Raw genomic sequence first — 26,197 nt, 5'->3', positions numbered from 1 at the left:
CTACCCTTGGGGGAAACCATCAAAGTTCATACCCATGTACCTAGCCTTTTGCCTGAAATTGCCCTTTACCCTTCGGCCATGTATCTACTAGGAATATTTTTTAACTCCAGATTTATTGACCTGTTTTAGCTGTAACGTCCGGCATATATTGTACCCTGCATCACCTTGACCAAACTTAATTGTCAAGCTCTAATTTTGACCTAATCTTACCCCTTCAGTGGACCCCCCACCCTGTTCTGACCTACTTGAACTTGACTGATTCATATAAGATCCTGCTTATCGGCTCCTAGTTGACCTCCCATCTCAATCTAGGACTTCATAAAATAGTTCTACTTGTTGGCAGAAGATCCCAAAAATATGAGATCAGGATCTGATGCTCAAGGGATGTTCCCCTGACACTAAGACAACAAATAGAGACTAGCACTAATTTCCAATTTAATGCAATTCAGTGTTCAATTTAGGATTAAACAGAAAAATACTGGATGTTAAGTATGGATTATTAGCAATAGAATAGAAGGAACACAGAATGCCAACTAGAAACTGAGTAGGAAAGTGATGCCTCAAGCTAGAGAAAGAGAGTCACTGACTGGCATATATAGAATTAAGATGAAAAGTGAAAATGTTAATAGAGCAGGAATCCACCTGCAAATCCTACTGGAATCTCACAAGGCAGCCAAGGGAATAGCTCATTTTCATCCTTCTCTGTAGCTAGTGCCTTGGCAATGAGTAAAAGATCTTTGAGGCCAATTTCTTTGGCCAATTCAACATCAAGAAAACTGATACAAGGAGGAATCAGAAGTAGAAACCCTAGTTTTAGTTCCATTAAAGTAAAAGAAATTGAACCACAAGTAGAATTGACGACCACATTATGAACAGCATCAATATATCAATGAATAGTGACAGTTCTGAATACAATAATCATTTTTAGAGATAATCACGGACTCCGATATTCAGCGTATCCAAGTGGAGTTAGATGCGATTCTGCTCTTCTTTGTGAAGCTTTGGCCTTGGGAGCAGGTTTTCTTAGCAGACTGAAGTCTGTTTTAAAAAATCTGGTGGTAGAAGCAGATTGCCTGGAGTTAGTTAAGCAATTCAAAGATGGCTCACTTTTTCTATTGAGATTGTTGCTGTTCAGGATGTTCTCCGTCTCAAGAGCCTCTTTGATTCTTGCTGTTTCTCCTCTGTTCCGAGATCCTCTTTGGTAATCCTTCGCCAGGTTGGCTATCTACGTTGAGCTCCTGGCTGTCGGGCTTCTGTTAATTGTGCTGTTATTCAATTATTTTTTCTTCTACCCCCAAAAGAGGAATGGTATCGCTGTAATAGCGATCAACCCTTGAAGTATTCATCCAATCAAGTAGGGGGGGGGGGAAATGAAAGAAAGAAAACCTTAAAGAACTGTTGCTCTAAACTCAAATATGCAGTTATTCTAATTTGCAAAATTTGTTGAAGGCTACCATTACTTGTAAAAATCAAATGCCCCTACAGTATTAGATATTTAATCTTTATGTAATTGCTGATTGAACATGTGATCAACTGTCCCAGAAAAAGGAAGATGAAGAGAAGCCACCAAGTGAAGACCACAAATGATGGTGCTCTTTAGCCCTGCTAATTATTTCAGGTAAGTTATCTTGGTTTCTGAAATCAAAACCTCATTACATGATCTAATTTATTTTAGGCTACACTATTTAGCTTCCATGGAAAAAAAGCCTGTCCATGGCTGGATGTCCGTCCAGTATCACTTGGTGGTCCACCCTCTGCAATAGTTTCTTAGAAGGTTCCATAGGCCAATATGCACCAGGCGTTAGAACCCCAGATTCCATAGGTCTCACTTGCTTGGACGAAATTGGTCCTTCCAGGTTGATTGAGATATTGAGTGAATCCACTAGAAATATCAAGTGGACTTAATACTAATCTTGGTCTAATCCTTATAAAGCTTAAATGTGTCGATAGTTTCTGTTCTGTTTCAGGTATAAGAGAGTCTATGATTGTGATCCAGATGAAGCACGGATATTCATGTGTCTTTGTGGGATGTGCATGGATGGAGTATGATCTTAAAAAGTAAAGACGACTTTGCATGGATATGTAGGTTTGCCCATTCAGAACTGCCTTGTTTCCATAAAGCTCAAATAATTGTGGTTCCGTTTCATGGTCTTGATTTTAAGTCATGTAAGCTGTCTTCATGCAACCATTGGCAGTAAACTCTAGTAATATTTTGTCATGATTGGAAGTGGAATGCTTAAATTCAGTTCAACATGTTTCTCTGTTCATTGAGTGAGCAGCTATTGTGGAAGTTAGTTTAGATTGAATGGGATAAGAGATTATAACAATCCAAGTGGAATATGAAGAGAGAATGGGGCGTCAGGTTTCTCTTCTCTTATGTTTTTTGATAATGAAAAACAGATTTGATAGTCTCTTGTTCAGCTGTTAGGCCAATAAATTGGATCTTTGTGCCCTCTCTCCTACCGGCTGGGTAAAACAATTCCACAATGTGCTTCCAGTTGCCTAATTGGTGTAGGCGATGTTGCTTATAAGCTTTTGCGGAAGTGTCATCTGCAGGCTAGTGATTGCTCTTTCATTTAATCGAGGTTAGGGTGTCAATCGGTATGATTTTGGTAATTCAGTATGGTGGTAACTTTGAATACCGAAAATTATAATTTTACCGAACTGAATTTACATGATATTGTACGATTTTGGTATTTGTAAAAATGGTTTGATACAGTTTCAGTATTAAATCAGTGTGGAAAATGGGTTAAACACTGGTATGATCGAACCTGTGTCACTTTTGTTATTACTAATTAGTTCATTAAGATTTTAATGAAATTGCAATCAAACAAAAGATAGAACCTGATATTAATAGGAGACAAAACAAGTAAATTTAATTTAAAGACAAAACAATTAAATCTAAAAAGAAGAGTTATAGAAATGAAGAAGGTTAGGGTGGGTAAGGTGGTTTTACAAAGATGTAACAAGTAAATCTAAAAGGAAGAGTGATGAAAAATTAGAGAGTCTTACGGGGTGTAGCGGCTCCCATTCTTGGCGGTCCCGCGTACAGGAAAGTGTTTTATCAGTAAGATCATATTTCTATCCTCCCCCCCCCCCCCCGGCGGGGGGGGGGGCTAATGGTTCTGGTATGCAATTGACACCCTTAAATGGAATATTGCTAGAATGTTTGGTTGAAATATAATTGATAATGTGGTAAAGAATTTTTATTAGCTTTGTATGAAGAGAGTTTCTTGATAAAGAAAGTTTCTTGATAAACTCTCATCCAATATAAAGGACGCCATGTGTGTCGATGCTGTAACAAATTTCAGATTGAAATCTGTACTCAAATCATCTCTAACTAGGGTGTTACCTAAAATGGAAAGTAAGCAGAAGATATTGTGTTCTTTATTTTCAAGCTTCACAACCCTAGCCTTTGCTTCTTGAGTATCTTGAACGGTTTCACCATGGAGAAGTTTATGACATATCCTAGGGAAGAGTTGTTGAAATCATATAGAAAACACAAAAGCAAAAGAAAAAAGGATTCAGAATTTTCGATTTACTAGTCAAATTACTGACAGTGAGATTATTATTTGTTCTGCATAGTCAAACCCTCCCACGCCCAGGTAGTATCTTGCCTGATTCATGATATTGAAGAACCAATACAAAGGAAGACCTCATTCATGATGGACCAACTACACGATAGAAACTTTGAGTTTGAGAATCCCAAATCCTACTTTAGAGGCCTAAACTCCCAAACCCACATTCTAACCAACCATGTAAAGGGTTTGAGAACCCCAAACCAAACTCTGCGCTGTAAGGGTTCTTCTAAACCTGACCTTCCCTGAGTTACCTTTGTCACGTTGACAAGGTTGGGTTAGCCTTGTTTCACCTGATTTGGCCATGATTTTTCACTTTGAAACAAAACAAAATGCATGTGTTAGTGACACCAAGGAAATTAGAATTCTTAGACCTCTTAATTATGAAGTTTTAGGGTTTGTTGACCAACCTAATCCATTGAGATAGTTGAATACTTGATTAAGTAGTTACTGAAACTAAGTCTATATATAAATTTGACTAGATTAACACAGTTACACATGGTCGGGTAAGGGCCAGGCCGGATGTCCAAGGGCTAAATCCGAACCCTATTAGACCCTACCAAGGGTGGGCCAATAAGGTTTTATTGACACCCCTAGTTGGGGCATCCCAATTCCTAACTCCTCTTCCAACTCTAAATCATCTAATGCTGATTTATTTGGTGGGAGGTCGGAATTGTTGAGGTATAAATGATATGGGGAAGAGATATGCGGTGTTAGTTTGGGTGTCTAAGAGTAAGTTGAGTTTGTTTGCGTTATGGAGATGTGGGTTTGGTTTGAAAACTTCTCTCAATTATGGTCTTCCCTTTCCTACCTTAGTGAAATTGGGTTAACAACTATAAGTGCTTCGATTCGAGGAATGGACGATGTGGGGTATTGCTTTGTTGGCTGTCCAGTGCTTTTAAAAAACCTACATTGGGAAGCATGTATTAGAGTGACATCAAAGAAGTTTCTTGTGACCATGGTGTATGGATCAAATGGCCATGGAGAGCGGCCGACACAATGACAACCTTTATCTCGTACGATGCTCCCTTAGATCCTACTCGGAGTAAGGGTGTCAATTGGTACGGTTTCAGTAATTTAATACGGTTTCGGTATGGTACCAATTTTGAATACTGAAACCAGAACCGTACCATACCATACCAAATTTACGTGGTATGGTACGGTTTCAGTATTTGCAAAAACAGTTCGGTACGGTTTTGGTATTAAATTGGTGTGGGAAAACGGTTTAAACACGGTATCTAGTGCCGTACAATTTTAGTATAAACGAACCCATGTACTTCTGTTATTAGTTCATTAAGATCCTAATGAAATTGCGATCAAACAATCGATAGAATCTGATATTAACAGAGACAAAAGTAAGTAAATCTAATTAATTGAGACTAAACAAGTAAATCTAAGAAGAGGAGTGAAGGACAAAATGAAAAATTGAAACCGGGAATTAGGGATAGGTTAAAGGTAAAGTGTTTTAATTGTAAAATTACATTTATATCTCGTAATTTGGTATAGTACCAATTCGGTACGGTTTCGGTACATACCAATAGTATAAGTACTTGAAACCGGAACCATACCGAAGAAATTCAGTTTCGGTACATACCGTACCGAACTTTGAATGGTGTGGTACGATGCGTTTTAGACGGTGCATTTCGGTACGGTTAAACAGTTTCGGTATGCAATTGACACCCTTAACTTTGAGACTTCAGCTCTCATTGTTCTGTAGATGAGAAGATTGGTGGAGCGAAATCTTCCACTAGAACTATTCATAGAGGTTGAAGACCCAAATGTGGTACAACCAAGTTCATAGCCAAATTAGGACATGTTAAGGTTAGAATTGAACTCAAATCCTTTTACGAAATGAACAAGGGGTGGGAAGTTTTTGCGAATTTCGGCTTAAATTTGCCAAGTTCGGAAGGCAACGACTGAAATTGGGGGTGAAAACGATATTTACCAAATATCGTCGGAAAGTCGATGATTTTCTGGCACAATATGGGTGGAAATTGCTGAAATTTCGCCGAATACCTCTTTCTTCATTCGAACCATCTCTATCTTTGAAATCTGTAAGAAAAAATCCCTAATTTTTGTTACCTAACAAATTATAGAAGAACTTATTTTTGTTTCTCAATTTTTTGATAAGAAGAAGAAAATGGCTCTAGTGCAACAAAGCCCTAAAAATAAAATCTAAAAGATCAAAACAGATTAGGAGAAACCCCTTTTCATTTCTCAAATTTTCTGATCAATAAGAAGAAGAAAAAAAAAAAAAAATCTCTGATCGCACCAAAGCCCTAAATTGCTACTAACTTTCCGTTATCTTCTCCTCCTCCCTTGTCTTGCTTCATTTCATTGTCAACTGATCAATAAATTCTTCTTGCCTAACTCCACCGTCATCGATGAACTTCCTCTCTTTAGAGATCGGACCACCCTGCTTCAGAAGTTTTCTTTATCCGATAGAAATTCTTCTCTACAGTCGCTTAAAAAATCGGTTGAATTGATTATTTTAAAGTAAAAAATCAGAACTTTGGGTTTCAAAAAATCAGAACTTTGGGTTTCACGTTTAATTGATTATTTTAAAGTAGAAAATCAGAATTTTGGCTTTCACGTTGAATTTTGTGGCTTTGAAATCAGAACTTGGGTTTCCCACTTTGAATCTTGACTATTTTAAAGTTTTAAACCATGTTTACACAAAAGGCCAAATGCATCACCCAACCTATTTTAGTGATGTGCTCATTGATGTGCTCTGTGACGTGATCAAATAGTCCTTGACAGAGAGGAAGCCTTGTGATGAGCACATTTATGTGTGAAATCTTAGGGCATAAATCATGCATTTTACACACTTAGAGTGGAGTTACCTTGGGTTTTATTTTTATTTTTATAGATTTTAGGACTTTTCAAGATTTAAACAAATATTTGGACTTTTGGGTATGAATCATGTAATTTTACATATCAAGAAGTCAATTCAAATTCTCAAATGCGAAAATGGGTCTGATCTGGAGCATGATGGGCTAGAGATGTGATTATGGGCCAACTCTGAAATATTTAAGAGATAAAGAAAACAAATTTGATCTAGGGCAGAGATTATAAATTATCAATCAAATCTAATGGCCGCTTCGTCTCCTTTGGATAAGGGAAGGCCCCGGTTATTCTCAGAATAAGAAGTACACCGCTTCCAAACAGTCGGGAAGTTGAGATCTGATGGAGGCGCTCGACAGAAAAAGTATCGTTCGCGCCATCCTCTGTGATTGGAAGGGCAAGTTCCCTTGGCAAGAATGCTACCCCTCCAATCGAGTTCAGCCTTATTGCGTTTGGAAAGAAAAACCCATCCAGGAGGGTGGGAGATAGAAAGAAGATGGAAGTGCACAAAAAGAGCTAGAGATGGCGTAATGCCAAGTTTAAAACACAAACCCAAGAAGCCGACGATGAGACGCCAGCTATTGGGAAGGAGCATTCCAGGGCAAATGTCCCAGTGATTCAAAATGGCTGAGAATAAAGGATTGAAAAAAGGAAAGCGAACCCCGCTTTCCAGGGCATCTATGTATAGGGAAAACTCGCCCGAAAGGATCGAGTCAACCCTCTCATCAAGATGGGGAGCCCTAACCTGATAAGAGGAAGGAAAATCAAAATCTTGGATTGCTGAAAGAAGGGTTTCCTCTTTGAAAACGGAGGGGACAGAGCCAGGTCCGCCATTAGACCTGGAGGTTTGTTTCGACTGCCTAGAAGACTTGACAGTCACCCTAGGAGTCTTGGAAGATCCGGACTCAGGAAGGGCGGAGGAAGTTTCAGCTTTTCTCCCTAAACTTTTTTGGGAAACTTCAGCAAATTCGCACTAGAGGACAATTAGGGTTTTGTTATCACTATCCGACTGTTCGGAAGGAAGGGAAGCAAAAGCTTCGTTACCACTACTATTACTGGCACTAGGTACCAGAGAAACCCTATTATCTGCCATTACTAGTTTCAGAAAGGTACAAAAAGAAAAAGACTGGAGACAGGAAGTTTAAACTTTGCAAAAGGACCAGTTAACTTATTGATTTAGTGAGGCAAAAGCTCGAGAGCAAGAAGGCACGAAGCAGACGACGAAGGTTCAAATTCCAGATAAGAAGAATGAAACCTACGAAGACAACGAACCGCTTTTAAAACACTCGCACGAGTGTTCGGGAATCTGAACGATCAAGATTGATTCAGCATCGACGGTCGAGATTTGAAGACGTTTTGAAAGTTTGAACTCACGAATCCAAAACAGGCATTCGGAAACCGTCGCTTGGGATACGTGAGCCACGATAGATCGACTGCAATGAGACACGTGGCATTGCCCTCACAACGCTCGAGGAAAAGTGACCACCGCATTGAATGTGATATGCCATTTAATGGAACACGCAGAGACTATTGCCTGACGAAGAACCCAGTTAAAAACCAAGCCCTCGGGATCGACCTAACGCTTGGTCTGGGGGGCTCGTGATATGGAGAAAATATGATCGAACCGGGTTCATACTCAGTTTGACCCTCGACCCCGGTCGAGACGGAGGGAATCGACTCGCTTCCGAGCGAACCAGATCCAGAAGATAGCTTGCTGAGGAAGAAAACTAATTTAGCTACAAACATGCCCTAATCCAACTTATGGATTAGGTTAATTACCCTAATGATGGCAAGCACAAATTGGTGGCTATTGGCTATCATTATCGAAGGGATAATCATCGGATGACCTAGAGGTTATCTCAGGAGTCCTCTACTAGTCCAAACTAGTAGAAGTCTACCGCTCAACGGATCTAACTGTTAAGATCCAACGACTACCCGAAGAAGGCTCTAGTATATCCAACGAAGGAGATTTGAAGAGACATTCTATATAAACCTTACTTGCCTACGAGGTAAGAAGACTCAGATTCACATACACACTTGTAGACGTAAACTATCAGAGGCTTACGATCTAGATCACCTTTCCCAGTTCTTCATTCCTTTGCTCTGTGCTTCTTAGCAGAGCCGTTTGTGATTAAGTTCATCAACTGACTTAGCCTTCGGAGGTGGACTCCCGACCCCAGCGGTCGGGCCACGTCTGATGCTTTCGTTTTGCAGGTCATCACGAGGAGATCTAAGGGCTGAGCAGATTTTGGACGCATCAATTTCTAATATCTTCTTTTAATTGCATATAATATAATAGAGGAGATCTGTAACTTGAAAAGGTAACCATAGACCTAAAGAATAATGAAGTCAACCTTCAATTTTTTTTTTGGGTCAAAAGTTCAAATATTTCATTCATAATTGAAATAAAACACAAACACAAACACAAACACCGAACAAAGGGAAAAAAAACAAGAACTAAGTGATGGGCCGAACCCAATAAACCCTCAGAAACTTGGTTGTGACAACCACAGAGCCAAAAAAACATAATGGATATAATAAACATAACCACTACCACCGCCTGCGGAGACACACCACATATGCAGACACTGACGCAGACATAACCACGCCCCAAGGGCTTACATACCACACGCCTCAAAGGCGAAAACTGAGCACGCCACAAATGCTGACAAAACACACGCCCCAAGGGCTTACAATCCACACGCCTCATAAGCAAAGACAAAACATGCCACAAAGGCATACAAACTACACGCCCCAAGGGCATACATATCACATGCCACAAGGGCCACAACAATGCACACCACAGAGGCGAAGACAGAACACGCCACAAAGGCGCCAACTAAGTTGTTGAGGCAAAAAGCACCCGAACTAGTCTCCGAACTCCCAACTTGAAATCGCAACTCAGCATACCACAAGCAGCAGAAAGAGAGCCAAAAAAAACTCCAAAACCGCAGAAAACATGCCCACGACTTGCATCAACCATCCTGTTTGTTTTCTTCTTCTCTTTTATTGTTTCTCTTTTTTTCTTTCTTTTTTTTTTTTTTTTTTTAATTTTTTTTATAATAACTCGGAAGCTTTTAATTAGAGAATTGAAAAGAAGTCAACTAAAAGTAAAATGAAAACCGGAAGACAAAACCAAGGAAACAGAGAAAAAAAAGAGAATCGGAGAGAAAAGAAAAACTGAAAAAAGAGAAAGAGATAGTCGGAGAGAGGGAGGGGAGCAGCAGTGAAAAAACCACCAGAAAAAAAAAGGGGTGGAAAGAACAAAAACCAGGGAAAGAGAGAGTCGGAGAGAGGGAACGGAGGAACAAAATAAAAACCTAAAAAAAGGGAGGCGGAGAGAGGGAGAGGAGGCCAAAAGGGGAAGATAGATGAGGATGAAAGGAGGAAAAGGAGGAGGTGGAGAGATAGAGAATCTCTCCACCTCAAAAAGGTGTGGCGGCGGAGAAAACCTAGGAGGCTTTAGGGCGCTACGGCTTTGGAGGAGAGGCAACCTTCAATTTCAAACTTAACTATAAAGCCGAAGTAGTGATATAGTGAACCTTGACTTAAACATCCAATCAATATTAATTCATCATATTTAAGCTTGCATATTTGTTTATAACTCCTGGATAATGAACAATTAGGATTCAAAAAAGCATACTGATCTACGGGTTTCAATATAATGCACAACCAACTCTATGAAGATTATGACCATATTGTATCATGCATATTTATTCATTCATATTTGGCTTTAGTTCTGCAGGTTTTGTACAAAGAAAACACAAGGAAGATAAGGCTATTCAATTTCATAGATCGAAAGCATCGTTATGAAAAGATTTTTTGGGTGCAACTTTATCTAATAATTCCCCAGAATTTAAATGGGTATGCTCTCATTAATTGTTGATTGTAGAACACGATATGAAATCAAAGAGAAAGAAGAAGTAACGCGGTTTGGCAAGAGACTACATCCATGAGAGAAAGGAGGCAATTCATATTTTATTATTTCTTAGGGTTTTCAAAGGAACAATAATATATAGATTCAATCACTGCTTTATTCTCTCTATCTGGGTATGGGTTATGACCCGACCCATTACAATTTGACATTGATAAAGGAGAACCTTCTTCTTTTTTCGGTCCGCAATACGAGGGAGCTCAAGAGTACAATAAGAATGAAAAAGATAAAATCTCAAATTGTTTCTTTTATGTTCTACGACAACAAATGCAATGCAAACTGGGTTGTTTTTGCTGAATAGCCAAACAAGCAAAATCCAAGATCTATTAATTATTGCCCTCCAAACTGATTGCATCGGAATGCCAATATTTCTAGGCTTAAGGAACGAGTAATATAATTCAATTAAGGTACATATAACAATTAGAAATAGGGAAGACAAGAAAGGGGGTGGTTTAGAGCAGACTCTAGTTCTTGTTGTGTCAAAGAATGTATCCCTGAATTGGATTTCTACATCATTTGAAGTGGGATAGTAGAAAGAAGCCTGGGAAGCAACAGTTTGGATATCACAAGCGCCTGTGAGAAGGCGGGGTAAGGAATCCGAACCCATTTCCATTTGCTAGAGACATCAATGTAGTTCCAATTTGAGGGTCCAAAGCCAACTCCTAATCTATTTGTAGAATTCCCTCTCTTTCTCATCAAGTGTCCATAGAATGAATTGCCAAACAGGTTTGCACTTGGCAAGTTTTGATCAGTATTAACTATGTTGTTCTTGGATGCATTTTGTGGGCAACTGATCCTCAAATTTGAGATCAAAGAAGGGCTCATGGTCAGATCAAGCTTTTTGTGGTCTGGAAATTGTAGAGACGATCCTCAAACTTGAGAACAGAGAAGTGTTCATGGTTGATGAATTGAGTAGTGACTACTCTTTCTACGATCTGCTCCGCATATGTGAATCCACATCTACCCCTATAAAATCCAACTTGCAGGTCATAATTTTATGGTTCCATTTTGCTATCAGGTTTCTTCTCTCTGCCAAAAAAAGTTAATAAAGGGGAGGTGTGTGAGTGTGTCTCATGAGGCGAGAATGGATTTAGACTTTGAGATTCCCAAGATTCTTTCATTTGATTATTATTATCTTGTTACCCAATTTCCATATCCGACATCTAAGTGGAGAAGTGATCAAATGATTCAAATTCAATGATAGTTAATTTCATTTAATGTAAGATAAATGACGATTGAATTTCAAGGGAGTATCCGTTAAGTGATTATTACTTTTATTTACTATTTATTTTTATATAATATTTGAATTAATTATATACCTTTAATGAATTAAACATTTTAATCTAGGATGAAAGAAATATTTTTCTATAGGGAGCGGTGATGAAAAATGCATGTGCATCCTTCAATAAATGACTCTTATATATAATATAATGAATAGATAATATTGATTATTAACTCTCATATATCATATTACTATTGTAAACATATTAATAACATTTAATTAGATAATGAAAATGAGGGTATTTTAGGACAAAAAAATGTAATCATCTCTCTTTATTTCATGCTTATAAATATGTATATATATAGAGAGAGAGCATGGGACCATAAAATTTCATGAAATTCTCAAAAATATCAATTCAATCTTAGAGAAAAATGGGTTATTTTTCGTTTAATCTGTTATGGATATTTTATAATAGACCTGTTTGGGCCGACCAAAGAAGAACTGGACCGATCAAACCTTGGCCGGACCATGAATAAAACGAAGGCACTAAACAAGGTATACAATTTGAATCATATCCAACCTCCTTAAAGATAGGGATAAGGTTGCGATCAAATCGGGTTAGTCTTAGAATCCAGATCGGACTCTCAACTACATCCAAGTATCCTGGCGGATAAGATTCCTCTCCTCGGAGCTGCCATGCGGTTCTATTCGAACTCCATTCTGCTGTTGGTCCTCTCCTAAGATCTATAAATACCCACATACTCTCTTTCGTGCCTCTTGAGTTATTGAATACTTTGGGTTGGCTGGCTTTCTTGTTCGTTTGAACTTTTGTTCGTCGGGCGAACTCCCCCCGGTCGAGCGATTTGCGGGTTCGGCGTTCGCCGGAGGGCCAAATTCTGCATCAACATAATCAATTTGAGCAAGTGAAGTATTGGACAATGTGCATTGTTTATGTGGTGTTTGGGCCTTTTTCGTCCCATTTCCATGATGAAAAAAGAAGGGAAAGAAAAGCATACAGATTCTTTCCAACAGAAAAAACAAAATGAGAAAAGTGAAAATAAGAGGTTAAAGACTTGACTCCAAGTCTCTCCTCGGGTCTTTCCTCCCTCCACAACAAATTAAAAATATCCTGCTTTGAATGATTTGTCGGCCAGTCAATAGATTTGCTTTTGATCTTCTTTTTGAACTTTTCCAAATCAAGACAAAGTGTCGAGTAAATAATGACAGATGAGTATTGTTCATTCAAAAAATTGAAAAGTGATTAGAAAGTACTAAGAAACTAAGGGTGCATTTGGTAACGTTCTTAAAAACATTTTTAACGTTTTTATGTTCTTTGAGAACGGTTAGAGGTATTTGTTAAAATGGTTCATTTCTATTCTTTAAGAATAGACAAGTCAAAAAAATGTTCTAAAGAAAGCCTTTTGCAGAACATGAAAAGATGTTTTTACCAAAGAACAAAAACATAAGTGATAAAATTAGTCCAGATTGAAACCTTAGAACGAGTTTATCAAACACAAACTTATTCTATAAGTGTTTTGAAAATATTTTCAGAAGGAATTTATCAAACGCCCATTTTCAAACAAAGAATGGTCTTTTAACATAAAAACATTAAAAAATAATTTTGCATAAAACTGGTTACTCATAACGGAAAGTTACCAAATCATACTACTATTATAAAAGTATGAACTCAATGGACATGGCTACATTTCGTTTTCCACAAATACCCTTTTGTATTCAACCAGTTAGATAAGTAAATTAGTAATAAATGATGTCTAAAATTACAAATTTAAATTATTGAATTAAGTTTTAATTATCAAATTTCCCCTTTTTCATTTTCCAATAAATCGTTGATTGCTTGATTGATACGTTATTCATTGTCTCATTGTATTCTCACATAAAAAAGTGAGTTCCAAAATTTATTAAATTTAGATAGGAAGAGGAAACGTCCGTTAAATTTCAATGTTAAACCCAAACTGAAATAAACTGAAATCCACACCCATAGTCGTTGGCAACCTAGGAGAAGAAATGTTTTCACCGAGGAAAAAAAAACATAAAATTTGAAGGGAAGAAGAAGAAGAAACGTCAAGTATATACCTGGTCCTAGAGGACAGATAAGATGACCATATACCTGGTCCAAGAGCTGGCGATACTCTTTTGATCCAAGGAGAAGCTCTCTGAAGTACCCACTTTGCTCTAAGCTCTTCCCGAACACATCCCAGGTGCTCCCCATCAACTCCGACCCTTTACGACGCCTCTGTTGATAAATCATCTCGAATCCACAAGCGATCTTCATCCCTAGATCCGCTTCCATATAAGCAGGAGTATCCGCTCTAGGAGGCATGGGGTAACACTTGGGAGCCTGGAACGTCTGCTATAATAACTGTGCATACATCGCCCTTGACATCCTAACCAACACCTGAACAAGCTCTTCTCCAGTACCACCACTCAAAAACTTCTCCATCCGAGCGGAATACTTCATGGAATCAATGTCACCGTCGTAGAAACCTTCAACGGCCAGTGAAATCAAACAAGGCTCATGTAACAACCCCGTATTTCTAACCCAAGATCCGTATTGCAGGTCCCAGAACCCGAAGGTCTAGTCGGGTAAGTTTGTGGAGTGTTCGGATAGAAGTCCATGATCCATACCCTGAACCCATGGATCTGGATCCTCTGTTTGAAGAGTCTGCCTTGCTTGGTAGTTGGTCTTCTGGAAGTCAAGTGTTGTCAGAAGATGTCCGGATTGAAGGTAAGATCTCCCCCATCTCTTCTTTAGGGCTAGGTTGTACTTGGATATCAACCCCCTAGCAAAATCACCCTTGTATGCAAAATTACATGGGGGCGGTTGCTAGTGGCGGTCGATTAAACCAAGCGACCGCCCGGTTTGTTTTCGGGGTTTTGCCCTATTTTACCCCTTGACTTCTATAAAAGGTAACCCTCGCCCAACTTACGAATATTTTATTTGTGGTTACCGTTTTTGGAGGTCAGACGGCTGCGGAGAAGTGCCGAAAGTGGATCTGAAGTGCTGGCAGTGATCTGGAGATCAGTCCTTCCCTTTTTCTGGTGTTCTGAAGTGAGGTAATGGATTCACCCTTCATTCTTTATCGTCTTTGTCTTTCAATTTCGTGTTAACCCATACCCTCATCATTGTGGTTACCCTTTTGATTCAATTGTGACTCTCTTTCCAATCTTCTTGAGGTGATTCATCCGAAAATGAAACCCTGCTTTCGTGAAAAGGATAATCTAGTCAAGGGGAGAGTTCTAGGTAATCCAATGATGGTAATTGTTAGGATTCCTTCACGCTTTGGCTTTAGGAGTGTTAGATTCGAGATTTAGGTCATGATCACTTGAAATCCGGATTGAAAAAAGGTGATCAGAAGCCTGAGTTTCGGATTGAAACTCTCTGTTTTTGGGGCGGTCACTAGTGGCGGTCGCTCAACCTAAGCGACCGGCTGGTAAACAATGACCAATTGACTTTTGGTTTTGATCCACCTTGATTCAATTAACTTATATATTATTGTAATCCTGTGTTTAGGTATACTCTGTTTGAAAAGAAAGTCTTGTAATAGTTTACGAATCTCTTTTTACGGACAATCTACTTGTATGCAGGTAAGGACATTCAATCCTATCTTATGAATAAACTTGAACATGCTAGTCCAGTGTCTGTTAGAATTAGTATTTCTTTATATATGTTGCTGTAGTCATGTCTTATATATTAACCTTGTTATATTACTGCTGTTTGTTTTGTTTACATATATACTTTGTTGGTTATGATTGTAATATACTGATGATACATAGTGTGAGGTTCTGATGGATGAAGTATTCCTTTGGGATATCTTAGCTTGGGATATCAGAAGACTGTGGAATGGGACACGTGCCTGCTGATGTCTCCAGCATTGTCATGAATGTTTGATGACATTATTAGGTAGAGTCTAGAATTGCATGGCTAGGTACCCCACATGGTACTACCATTTCGGTAGGGGGATTGAAACCGAGTGACCCGTGATGACAGTGATGTGACATTGGTCCACTGTTAGTCATATAAATGGTAGGGTTGCATATGTTAGGGTTGGGCTCATGGACGTCCAAGGAACGGACGGGTGTCGTGAGGAGTCATGAGAGCTTCCGCCCCAATAATATGTGGATGACCATGGGGTTAAGGAGTGGAGTACAATAGCGGTCCGTGAGGATTCTCATTCCTAGGTTGTGAAGGATACTGAACCGAGTTGGTTGGTGCCATAGGGGATGTATCTTGACTTCATGTAGACATGTTACCAGTATGACCTTGCATTGGATTAGAAACTCCGACATGCGCTAGTACTCATTACCAATGGTCGTGGTGAGAGAGTGTTGACTTAACCCCAACCATGGTTTGAGAGCCAGGGTGGGACTTTTCCTTTTTGCCCAAGATCCCTACAGAGGTAACTAGTCCTTGCCGGATCAGAGTGACTAGACTTACTCAGAGGAGAGTTGGTGTATATCTTAAAGCATGTCAACTGATAGAGACCTGCATAGTTAGAAATCATAGTATTATTCATACCTTGCACTCATTCATATTATTTATGCATTTATGCTTTGTTGGATAATTGATGGGAATTGTAATTGTTCTTACTGAGTTCTTTAGAACTCACTCCTTTATTTTGTATATGTTTATTAGCCTGCACAGAAGAAGGAATTGTACAGGAAGATGAATTGGTTTCCTATGAAGGAACCATCCCGTATGAAGAGGATGTGGAACAATGACTCAGACAAGCTCGGATTCGAAGGGAACCTTTTTCTGGGAATTATGTGAAGTTCCCCCTGCCTTACGAAAACTCTATTCAAACTGTTATCCGGCTTAATCCAGCGGGGGAGAGAGAAAGCTGCTTCGATGAGAAGAAACTCACCATCGTTATCCCAAACACGAACTGAAATGAAGGGGGTTCCTCAAACAATCCATGACTTAAATTGCATGTTTTCTTTGCTTTGAATTTTGTAGGTCATTGAACTTCCAATCAAACATCCTAAATTGTTCGAGAGTCTTGAATTTGCTCAACCTAAGGTAATTTTTGTACTTAGTGAATTTTGTATGACTTGATATATTTTAGGATATCAATTTAATTTGTACATCATGATTTCTATAGAAATTTGAGTTATTTTGCCGAGTTTGTGGCTAACCATTTTATTTGATAATTCCCAGTCCCAATTTGATATCCTAAAATACACTCTAGAAAAATGAACTACGAAAGTAGTTCCTTTTTCCAACCCACTTTGGTTGGGATGGGAGAGGATTAATCAATGTTTTCAGAAGAAGGGTTATAAGATGTGTTGTGCACTAATCATGCTTCACTTTATCAAGATGAACAGGAGATGGCAATGATATTTGGTTTTGACACTGCTTACAAAGTTCAATTGCATATGAAAGTTTCTTATTGCACGTGCGTCATTACTAATATATATATATATATATATATATATATATATATTAGGGTATTAGTCATTACAAGAAAAGTCCACGGTTGGATTAGTGATTTCAAAAAATATAGAGGATAAAGTAGTAACTAAGCTAGTCAATAGATTACTTCTAATTAATTTCGATAATTAGCTCATCTAGATAATTATAAGTGTATTGTCTCATTTGATCATCGTGGACAATATTTCTATTTTCACTATATTACTTACACAACCTCATGCACTTGCTAGGATGATGCAACGAAATCTCAAAACACATGGTACGTGTTCACTCATTTTGTTTTCTCACCCTTTTTTCTAAAACAACAAATTTTTAACCCTTTTTTCTAAAACAACAAATTTTTATGAGTATCTAAAAGTATAATTTTTTTTTTTACTTCCTAATGACCCCACAGCCAATTCATTTGCTTATTCAAGACCTTGACCTAAAGCCAAAGTGAACACTTCGAGGCTTAGCAATTTACAGAGAATTGTGTGAGTTTCTTAGATTTTTTTTTTTTCTTTCTTATTTATTTTTGGTGGAATTTTTTTTTCTTTATCTTGCAACTAGGAGAGTTTGTCAATAATTTAATAGAAAAAAACACATAGTGGTCCACTAAAACCTATTTTTAATGAGCCTACCAGACAAACCCATGTGACGGGTGAGAAAGTCGCTTGGAGTTATTTTAAAATATCAGTTTTGTGCATCAATCATTTATCAATGGAGAGCGAGAGAGCGCCATGTGATGGTTCCGGACAAAATCACTATTTGGTTCTTTAGAAAAGTAATTTGATAAAATTTTCTTTTGAAATAAAATTAAGAAAACCATGTGATAAATATTTTTGTACCGTTTTATCATCTATTTCATACGATTTTTAATATTAAACCATAAATGTTTACCAAAAAAATATATTGAAACCATATTACATCGCTATGGTATTGGTATGTAGATGTTCGTTCAAAATATTTCTGTACAATTTTGATCTTAGGCACTAAAATTTTGCATCGAACTCATATCATACCATACGACTTTACATCCTTAATTTTAGTCGATTAACCGATCATGAACCCCACTCTATCATGAGTTTGAAATCCAAAATACTTAGTTAGTCACCAATTGAAAATTTTAACATGAAGAAAATTTATTTGACTTATCAATTTTCCTTTCTCTTTCATTTTTTACAAATGTACAATCTTTCTTTTTTTCTTTTTTTTGATCCAATAGAGAGAACCATGTGATGGTGCTTGGCAAAATAGGAAAGCAATGTGATGGCGTGTCTAAAGTAAAAGCCATGCGAATATTCGAATATGGGAAGAAGTGAGGAAGTCAAAAGTGGTTATCAGGAACTTTCCGAAAATTAAAAAGCATCTTTCTTATCATTTTTATTTCTTTTTGATATTCATATGCTCTAGATGTAAACGCTGCTGCTTTGCAAATACATCCATATTCAGATTTGAAGGAAAGCATTCTCCGAGCAATTTGATAGAAACAATGGCAGCAAACTCATCAGATCTCTTCTTCTTCTTCTTCTTCAACCATTTCTGCTGGTTCTAAGATCAATTATGAAGTGTTTTTAAGCTTCTATGGCAAAGATGTTCGCAACAATTTCGCCGACCACCTCTACACTGTCTTAATTAAAGGTGGAATTCCGACCTTCAGGGACTCTGAAGAACTCCACAAAGGAGACAACATTGAGGAGGATCTATTCACTGCAATCCAACAATCAAAGATCTCCATTCCCATATTGTCGGAGAATTATGCATTCAGTAAGTGGTGTCTCAAAGAGCTAGCTTATATATGTGAATGCAGAAGAACACTAAAGCAAATAGTTATGCCCATCTTTTTTAAGGTTGAGCCAAGGGAAGTACGAGGCCAGAAAAAGAAATATGAGGAAGCCTTTGAACAACACCTTACCAATAAGGTACCTGCAGATGTACAAAAGTGGAGAGATGCCAAGAAAGAGGTTGGAGAATTGAATGGTTGGCATGTCACGGATAAAACGTAAGTCCAATAGTTACATTTACTCAATATCATGATTAATCACCAACCAAAGGAACTTAGATTATTTATATATTTCTGTTCATGTGTAAAATTTGCGTTAGTTGATAGTTTAAAGGAATATATTTTAATGGATTATTGGGAAAATAATGCAATATGAGTTTCGATAACTTCTGAGTTTCCATGCAAGGTTCCAAGATGTCTTAGATTTGTATAATGATAACTTCCGAGTTTCCATGCGAGTTTTCAATTAATCTTACATGCGACGATCCAAACAAATGAAATGATTTCAAATTGGAGAGCCATTAGGTTATAAGTGATCATGAAGGCATGAGATAATACAAAGTAGTTATAAAAAGAAAAGTAATGATAATAATAATAATATACAACTGCAAAGTAGTCATTCCATAGCATAACTCGCAAGTGCTTCATTCTAAGTTGAATTCTTTTATTCAATTTATTATGTATAGTATTGATATTTTTTATTTATTTGGATTATATAGGCCTGAAGGACAGATGATACAACATCTTGTTAAAGAAATTTATGATAAAGTGAACAAGAGACGTTTTAGTGAAAATAACAGTCTAGTTGGAGCAGAATCTCACATAAGAGAAATGTTGATGCTCTTAGTATTGAATCTAACAACAAAAAAATTATTGGGATTCATGGCCTTGGAGGCATTGGAAAAACGACGATCGCTGAGGCTGTCTATCATGATGTCTTCAATCACTTTGATGGATGTAGCTTTATTGCAAATGTTCGAGAAGCTAGTAAACAACATAATGGACTAGTTGTTTTGCAAAAACAACTTCTACGTGATACATTGAAGTCTGCAGTTCAAGATATTACTAGCGTGGATGTTGGGACTGATGTGATCCGCCAAAGGTTGTGTTCCAAAAAGGTCTTTATTGTCCTAGATGATGTGGATAAAAAAGATCATGTAAAATACTTTGTAGGGGACCGTGAATGGTTTGGTGTGGGAAGCAAAATCATTATCACAACCCGAGACAAGTCTATTTTAGAGTTTTGGGAATCAGATGGAATTTATGAGCCATTACCAATGGACTTAAATGATTCTCTTCAACTTTTTAACCATTATGCATTCAAAAGCCACCAACCTCCATATGATTTTTTGGATCTATCAAATGCTATGGTAGAAACTACTGGAGGACTTCCCTTAGCGCTTAAAGTTATAGGTTCATCTTTATTTTTAAAGAGAAAACCACTGTGGAAAGACATGCTTGAGAAGCTGCATAAACTTCCAAATAATGATGTCATGGAGAGGTTGAGAATAAGTTTTGATGGATTAGATAATGAGGAGAAACAAATGTTTCTTGATAGTGCTTGTTTTTTCATTGGCATGAATAAGGAAATTGTTTCTTACATATGGAAAGGTTGTGGTTTTCATCCTTTAGTAGGGCTTGAATCTCTTTTTGAAAAGTCTTTGATAACGATTACCGAAGAAGGTATGCTAGGGATGCATGATCTGCTTCGGGATCTTGGAAGGAGTATTGTTTGTCAACAGAATGCTAATGAGCCAGGGAAACGCACACGAATATGGTATCAAGAGGATGTCTTGACAGTATTGGATACACAAACGGTAGGTATTGAATATAATTAAATAATTTTTCTATGAAGACCTTGTGATTTTTCTTTTTAATGGATTTAAGCGTTGGATGGATAATAATTTAAGTTTTTTTCCCCACCCCCTTTTTTTGTGTAGGGAACAAGCAGTGTCATTGGATTTGGCACTGATTTTAGAAGTATTTCTGAGAATGAAGGGTTAAGGAGTGAAGGATTTGTTAAAATGCCATGTTTAAGGTTACTCCAAATAGACTATGCAAAGTTTTCTGGGAATTTCTCCTATCCTTTATCAGAATTAAGGTGGCTTAGTTGGAAAGGATGTCCCAAGCAATGCATCCAAATTACTTTTTGTCCAAGGAAATTGGTGGTTCTTGATCTATCTTATAGTCATATCACTGCCGATTGGAAGGGTTGGGACTGCATCAAGGTCTGGCAGAAACTTCTCTCTCTTTTATTTGTTTGTTTCTTTGTTTACATCAAAAGTGTATATAAATTAAAAATACCTTTTTAAGTTATATTTAGAGAAGTTAACTCATATATTTTTCTTCCCACAATTTTTGCAAATGGCCAAAAATTTAAAAGTTCTAGATTTGTCACAATGTGAACAATTATCTAGGACTCCTGATCTTTCAGAAAATCAACTTCTGGAGAAGCTGCATCTTGGGAGTTGTATGGAATTGGAAGAGATTGATACATCCATCTGTCATCTCACAAATTTGCTCATATTAGACATGCATCATTGCGAGGCGCTAAGAGTTCTGCCACATCAAATGAGTAATTTGATTAACCTCCAAGAACTCGATTTAGATGGCATAACTCTAGAAAAGCTGCTAGAGAATTTGGGCCGAATGGTATCCTTGATAGACCTTGATTTAGATTTATCATTGTGGCATGAGGGGAGTGTAATGGACCTCTTAGTTGAAATTTCTCAGATGACTGCTCTCAGAAGACTTTATTTATCATCATGCACTAGTTTGACGAGCATGTCATGTCTTTCTCCAAGCCTGACCAGCCTCTCTGTTTCTTGGTGCAATTCACTTAAAAATATCTCAAGTCTTCCCCCAAGCTTGACCAGCCTCTCTGTTTCTTGGTGCAATTCACTTAAAAATATCTCAAGTCTTCCCCCAAGCTTGACCAGCCTCTCTGTTTCTTGGTGCAATTCACTTAAAAATATCTCAAGTCTTCCCCCAAGCTTGACTAGACTTTTTGTTTGTGGGTGCAATTCACTTGAAAATATCCCAAGTCTTCCCCCAAGCCTAACTAGCCTTTCTGTTAAATTGTGCAATTCACTTAAAAATATCTCAAGTCTTCCCCTAAGCTTGACTAGCCTTTGTGTTGAAAGCTGCATTTCAATTCAGAATATCTCAGGTCTTCCCTCAAGTTTGATTAGTCTAAAAGTCAAACAGTGCTCGTCAGTGGTAAAAGTATCAAGTACATCAAGAGGCTTGAGAAATTTAAAGACATTGAATGTTTATAGTTGCAAGAGCCTAGAAGAAATTGAAGGCTTTGACGACGTTAACGCATCCTTGGAGTCCTTCGAGATTGGGAAGTTGAAGATACATTGTTGCCACTCATTAAGGAAAATACCATACCTGCAGGATTCGAAAAGGCTGAGGATACTAGAAATCACAAATTGTCCAGAAATATTAGAGATTGGGTGCCTTAGGAACTGTGAATCATTACAAAAGTTGATGATTGAAGATCTAGGTGAGTTAACCGAAATTCCAGGCCTTGATAGATTGAGGTCCTTGCGAACAATGACAATAAAAAGTTGCAAGAATCTACTAAAGATTCATGGCATCGATGGATCATGGGAGAACTTGGAGAAATTGAATATCAGTTGCTGTAAATCCTTGGAGAGATTACCTGATTTGTCAAACTGCAACAAGTTAACGCATTTAGAGATTGAAGGCTGCCACAATCTAAACGAGATTCTCGGTGTTGGCGAATTGGAATCCTTATTGCATTTGGATATAAGTGGCTGTGGGTCCTTAACAAGATTACCAGATCTGTCAAATTTGAAAAGGTTGAAGGAGTTACTAATTGAAGGTTGTAAGATTCTAACAGAGATTCATGGAATTGATAGATTGGAAAACTTAGAAGATGTGGGTATAGTTGGCTGTGAGTCCTTAGAAAGCGTAACAGATGTGTCAAATCTTAAAACATTGACAAGGCTACGTATGGGAGGTTGTAAAAATCTTACCAAGATTAAGGGTGTCGAGACATTGGAATCCTTGTGCTCTTTGGACATAATTGGGTGTGAGTCCTTGGAAATATTATCCAATCAGCCTAACTTCAAAAAGTTGATCAACTTAAGAATTGAAGGCTCCAAGAATCTTACCAAGATTCAGGGTATTGACACATTGGAATCCTTGGAGGATTTGCTCATAATTGGGTGTGAGTCCTTGAAAGTATTACCAGATCTGTCTAACCTTAAAAGGTTGCAATTGCTACAAATTAATGACTGCGGGAATATTACTGAGATTCAGGGTGTTGATGCATTGGAAGCATTGGAGGAGTTGCACGTAACTGGGTGTGAGTCCTTAGAAATAATATCACTCGATCTTTCAAACTTGAAAATACTAGAGTGCCTAGTAGTCAAGGACTGCAAAAAGCTGACTGCAATTCAAGCTGGTAACAATCCATTGAAGTATTTGAGAGCATTGGATGTTAGGGGGTGTATATCCTTGGAAAAAGTACCAGATTATGTATTCTCAAAGGGATTGGATCGTCTAAATGGTGTTTCCTGCATGAACCTAACTGATACCGATCGAATAAGACTCTTGATTGATGGCGGGTGCTCAAAGTTCCAAGTGGCTTTGTCATGACAAATTTATCCAAGGTACTTTTGCCTCTGCCTCAACTAAATCTGACTTTGTTAATTTGCATTTAAATCGATTCATCAATTCTGTAGATTTCTCCTTCTCGTTTTTTGAGAGTCAATTCTAAGATCCCAAACAAGTTGTTATGTAGCCACGCTTGCCCCCAGAAGCTGAACTCATTCCCCACTTCTCCCTTTTAATTACCTTCTGACGTTATATAGGCCCATGCCCCAGAGACCCAACGAACTCCCTTCCCTTCCCTTCCCTTCCCACATGGGTTATTCCTAACAGAAAGCAGAAAGCAGAAAGCATTTGGGTTTTGGTTCCTTTATTCTCTGATTTTATATCTTTATTAATTACATGTTAAATTTAAGTGAAGGAATTCCGAATGAAGTCGAAAATACTATGCCAACTGATCCAAGTCAGTTAGTAATTCTCTTATGAGGATTGTTTTCTTCTTCTTTTTCTTTTTCCCTGCTTAAGAAATTCGGAATTTAATTCAATAATATGTAACTTTTCCAGACTCACTCAATCTGTTTTTAATATAACTGGTTCGACACATATTTCTATAAAAGGTAGACTCAATTTGATGTGGAACTTATGACCTACTTTGCAAATCACAATCTGTGCCAAGATTTGAAATCTGTATGTATGCCACACAAAAATCATAGGCTTTATCATCTCCATAGCATACTTTCAAGAAAATTTAATGTTTGCAGCTCAAAGGCATATTCTCCCTTTCTTTTGGTTTTCAATGATATAATATAGAGTGTACTTGCGAAGTAAAAAAAAAAATGCTAGTTTTCGGGGTTGTATTTTTGTTCTTATATTGACTTTGATTCCTCGGATTGATTGTGTATGGGACTCTGTTCCAGTTTCTACATTTCAATATGCTAATAGGAGTCAGGGTTGGTACTTGGTAGTAAAAAATATGAATTGAAACGCCATTTTCTTTGGTCTGTGGCTTCAACGGATGATGAAGCAGAGTACGTTTGAACAATATTTTATTATCACATTTGATAGCTTTATCCAAAATGTTGTTGGATGAAATTTTTGTTTTCTAAATATTTCTTTCATGAAAGACACATTATCATTACTTTGCAAAATTCTTTGTTACTGTGTATAGCTTGCCTTGATATTTGCATCTTCTTTGCTTGCAGATGCTCTTTTCTTTTGACTTTTACTTTATTTTCTGTACTGAGAACTTTTAGAATAACGTATAGCCCTTTCCCTCTCTTAGGCCAACCCTCTTTGCATCCTTTTCTGTGAGACTTCTTGCAAGTTAAGATAGATGATGCTCTGAGGCACTTGGCTCTTTTTAGCAATGGAAATCTTATTAGATTTCCACTACCTATAATGTTGTCTATCAGGGTTAACAGATTCAAAGTTTCTTGTGACAATTTTCTGATATGGTCATCAGGAATAACAGGTTCCATGAATACCATCAAGATGTCAATTGGCGTTGGTTAGACATTGTTCTATCATGCATTTTATTGGGAAGCCATCAACCAACTGAGAACAAGTAGGTGTTCCTGGCTGCACCTATATGGTTTGATTTAACAGAATAAGTAAGGTTTCTTTTGTTCCTTGTTTCATGTGTTTTTACAGGTCTGCTGCTTTCTTGTCTCTGATCTAAGCTTTTGAAGTGGTTCATGACTGTTTTGGTTATCAATTGCTACTGTATCTGGGACTCAAAGAGATAAAAAAAAAAATTTTGTTTAATCAATAAAGGTAACTCCTACTACTATACTCTCTACATTTTTCTTTTGGCTAAAACCTGTAACATGCAGCTTAATATTTTTGAACCTCAATGGCCTGTAGTGGCTGACCAGTGCTTACGTTTGCAGGTTAATCCACAGAGTCAATTGAGACTTCTGTGTAGTGTTTTTAATCAGGGCCATCTACTTGCAGCTGTGGTAGCTGGTCATTTGGAAGCAGTGCTTCAGGACCTGGATGTGGGAAGTCGATCTCTTATGATCCAAACCAATTATTTAGAGGATTTGCTACCAGAACCTGGATTACTATGGCCTTATCATCCAAACTCCAGGGTTGAAGAGGGTTCCTGACTGGAATGGGTGGAATTCAGATGAAAAATAGAAGAGTGAACAGAGTTATTGTAAGAGAAAGGACAAATTACCTAAATGTTTGAAGGATCTGCCGGGGGGTTTTTATTTTTTTTTAACATATGTAGCTTTTTTCTGACATGCATGTCTCCCATAGATCTCTTCAAACTAGCTTTCTTGTATGCTGCCCTAGACTGATGCTTCACACCCAAGACAGGTGGATAAATCCACATAAAATTTCCAGAGTGTTTCTAATTTATGGTTGGTTTATCTGTTCTTTGGTATTCCCTCAGAATAAGAGTTAACCTATGGTTCAGCCAGTGGTCTATGAAGATCTTCCATGGACCGTATGGAGTTAATATACCTTCCATTGATAAACTTTAGTTCTTGTTCAGATAAATTCTTTAGGAGCAAGTTTAACAAACTCACATTTTTTCCCCTTGGAAGAAGGTTTCTCTTTTATGTACATCAACATCAGGTATCATCTGGTCCTACTTGTATGCCAACCTAGCTCTGACAAAAATATATCAACAACAAGTATCAGCTAGTCCTACAGGTATCACATTCTCTGAAAACCTTACTGATGATGACAACTCCATTTGTAAAGCCTGGCATGTTCATCAACTTGTGGAGGAGATTGGGTGTTGAACTGGATCACAACTGTAAGCAACCCAAGATATACCCCAGTTCTGAATTGTTCAAATTATAGATGATACGGAAAG

At 37.6% G+C, this 26,197-nt stretch overlaps 2 protein-coding genes and 1 pseudogene across 6 annotated transcripts in view; all 3 read left to right on the top strand.

Moving 5' to 3' along the window:
- Nucleotides 1-2,857, top strand: part of LOC149018785 (26S proteasome non-ATPase regulatory subunit 4 homolog) — a 26,412-nt gene extending 23,555 nt beyond the window's left edge. The window contains exons 10-11 of one of the 2 annotated variants that reach the window (XM_089152929.1): nucleotides 1,543-1,618; nucleotides 1,968-2,857. In XM_089152929.1, the coding sequence (XP_089009055.1) occupies nucleotides 1,543-1,587 (45 nt within the window). In that variant the 3' untranslated portion in view covers nucleotides 1,588-1,618; nucleotides 1,968-2,857. Of the gene's footprint in view, nucleotides 1-1,542; nucleotides 1,619-1,950 lie in introns of both variants that reach the window. The other variant, XM_089152930.1, reaches the window with a different exon arrangement.
- On the top strand, nucleotides 1,714-21,176 carry LOC149018784 (disease resistance protein RPV1-like; annotated as a pseudogene). Its single transcript, XR_016173146.1, has 6 exons — nucleotides 1,714-1,856; nucleotides 1,968-2,043; nucleotides 16,554-16,616; nucleotides 18,494-19,008; nucleotides 19,509-20,606; nucleotides 20,730-21,176. The product of XR_016173146.1 is annotated as a disease resistance protein RPV1-like (transcript).
- Nucleotides 21,074-26,197, top strand: LOC149018783 (uncharacterized). 3 transcript variants are annotated; one of them, XM_089152928.1, is made up of 4 exons: nucleotides 21,074-23,432; nucleotides 24,842-24,934; nucleotides 25,021-25,143; nucleotides 25,260-26,197. In XM_089152928.1, the coding sequence occupies exon 1, from the start codon at nucleotides 21,154-21,156 to the stop codon at nucleotides 23,416-23,418; it is 2,265 nt and encodes a 754-aa protein (XP_089009054.1). In that variant the 5' UTR covers nucleotides 21,074-21,153; the 3' UTR covers nucleotides 23,419-23,432; nucleotides 24,842-24,934; nucleotides 25,021-25,143; nucleotides 25,260-26,197. The 3 variants fall into 3 exon arrangements, 1 of the variants encoding a protein (XP_089009054.1); XR_016172985.1 differs by lacking the exon at nucleotides 21,074-23,432 and adding an exon at nucleotides 23,771-24,057 and having other exon boundaries at nucleotides 24,833-24,934; XR_016172984.1 differs by lacking the exon at nucleotides 21,074-23,432 and adding an exon at nucleotides 23,771-24,398 and having other exon boundaries at nucleotides 24,833-24,934.

Source organism: Hakea prostrata, chromosome 4 (assembly GCF_041222555.1).
Source record: "Hakea prostrata isolate BN-2017 chromosome 4, UWA_Hpros_2, whole genome shotgun sequence".
Taxonomy (NCBI): domain Eukaryota; kingdom Viridiplantae; phylum Streptophyta; class Magnoliopsida; order Proteales; family Proteaceae; genus Hakea; species Hakea prostrata.
The sequence above is the reverse complement of the archived record's forward strand: the minus strand, read 5'-3'. Positions and strand labels throughout refer to the sequence as shown.

Bases quoted from the DNA above. Each gene is read 5' to 3' on its own strand.
- LOC149018783 (XM_089152928.1), top strand. From the start codon at position 21,154: ATGGCCAAAAATTTAAAAGTTCTAGATTTGTCACAATGTGAACAATTA.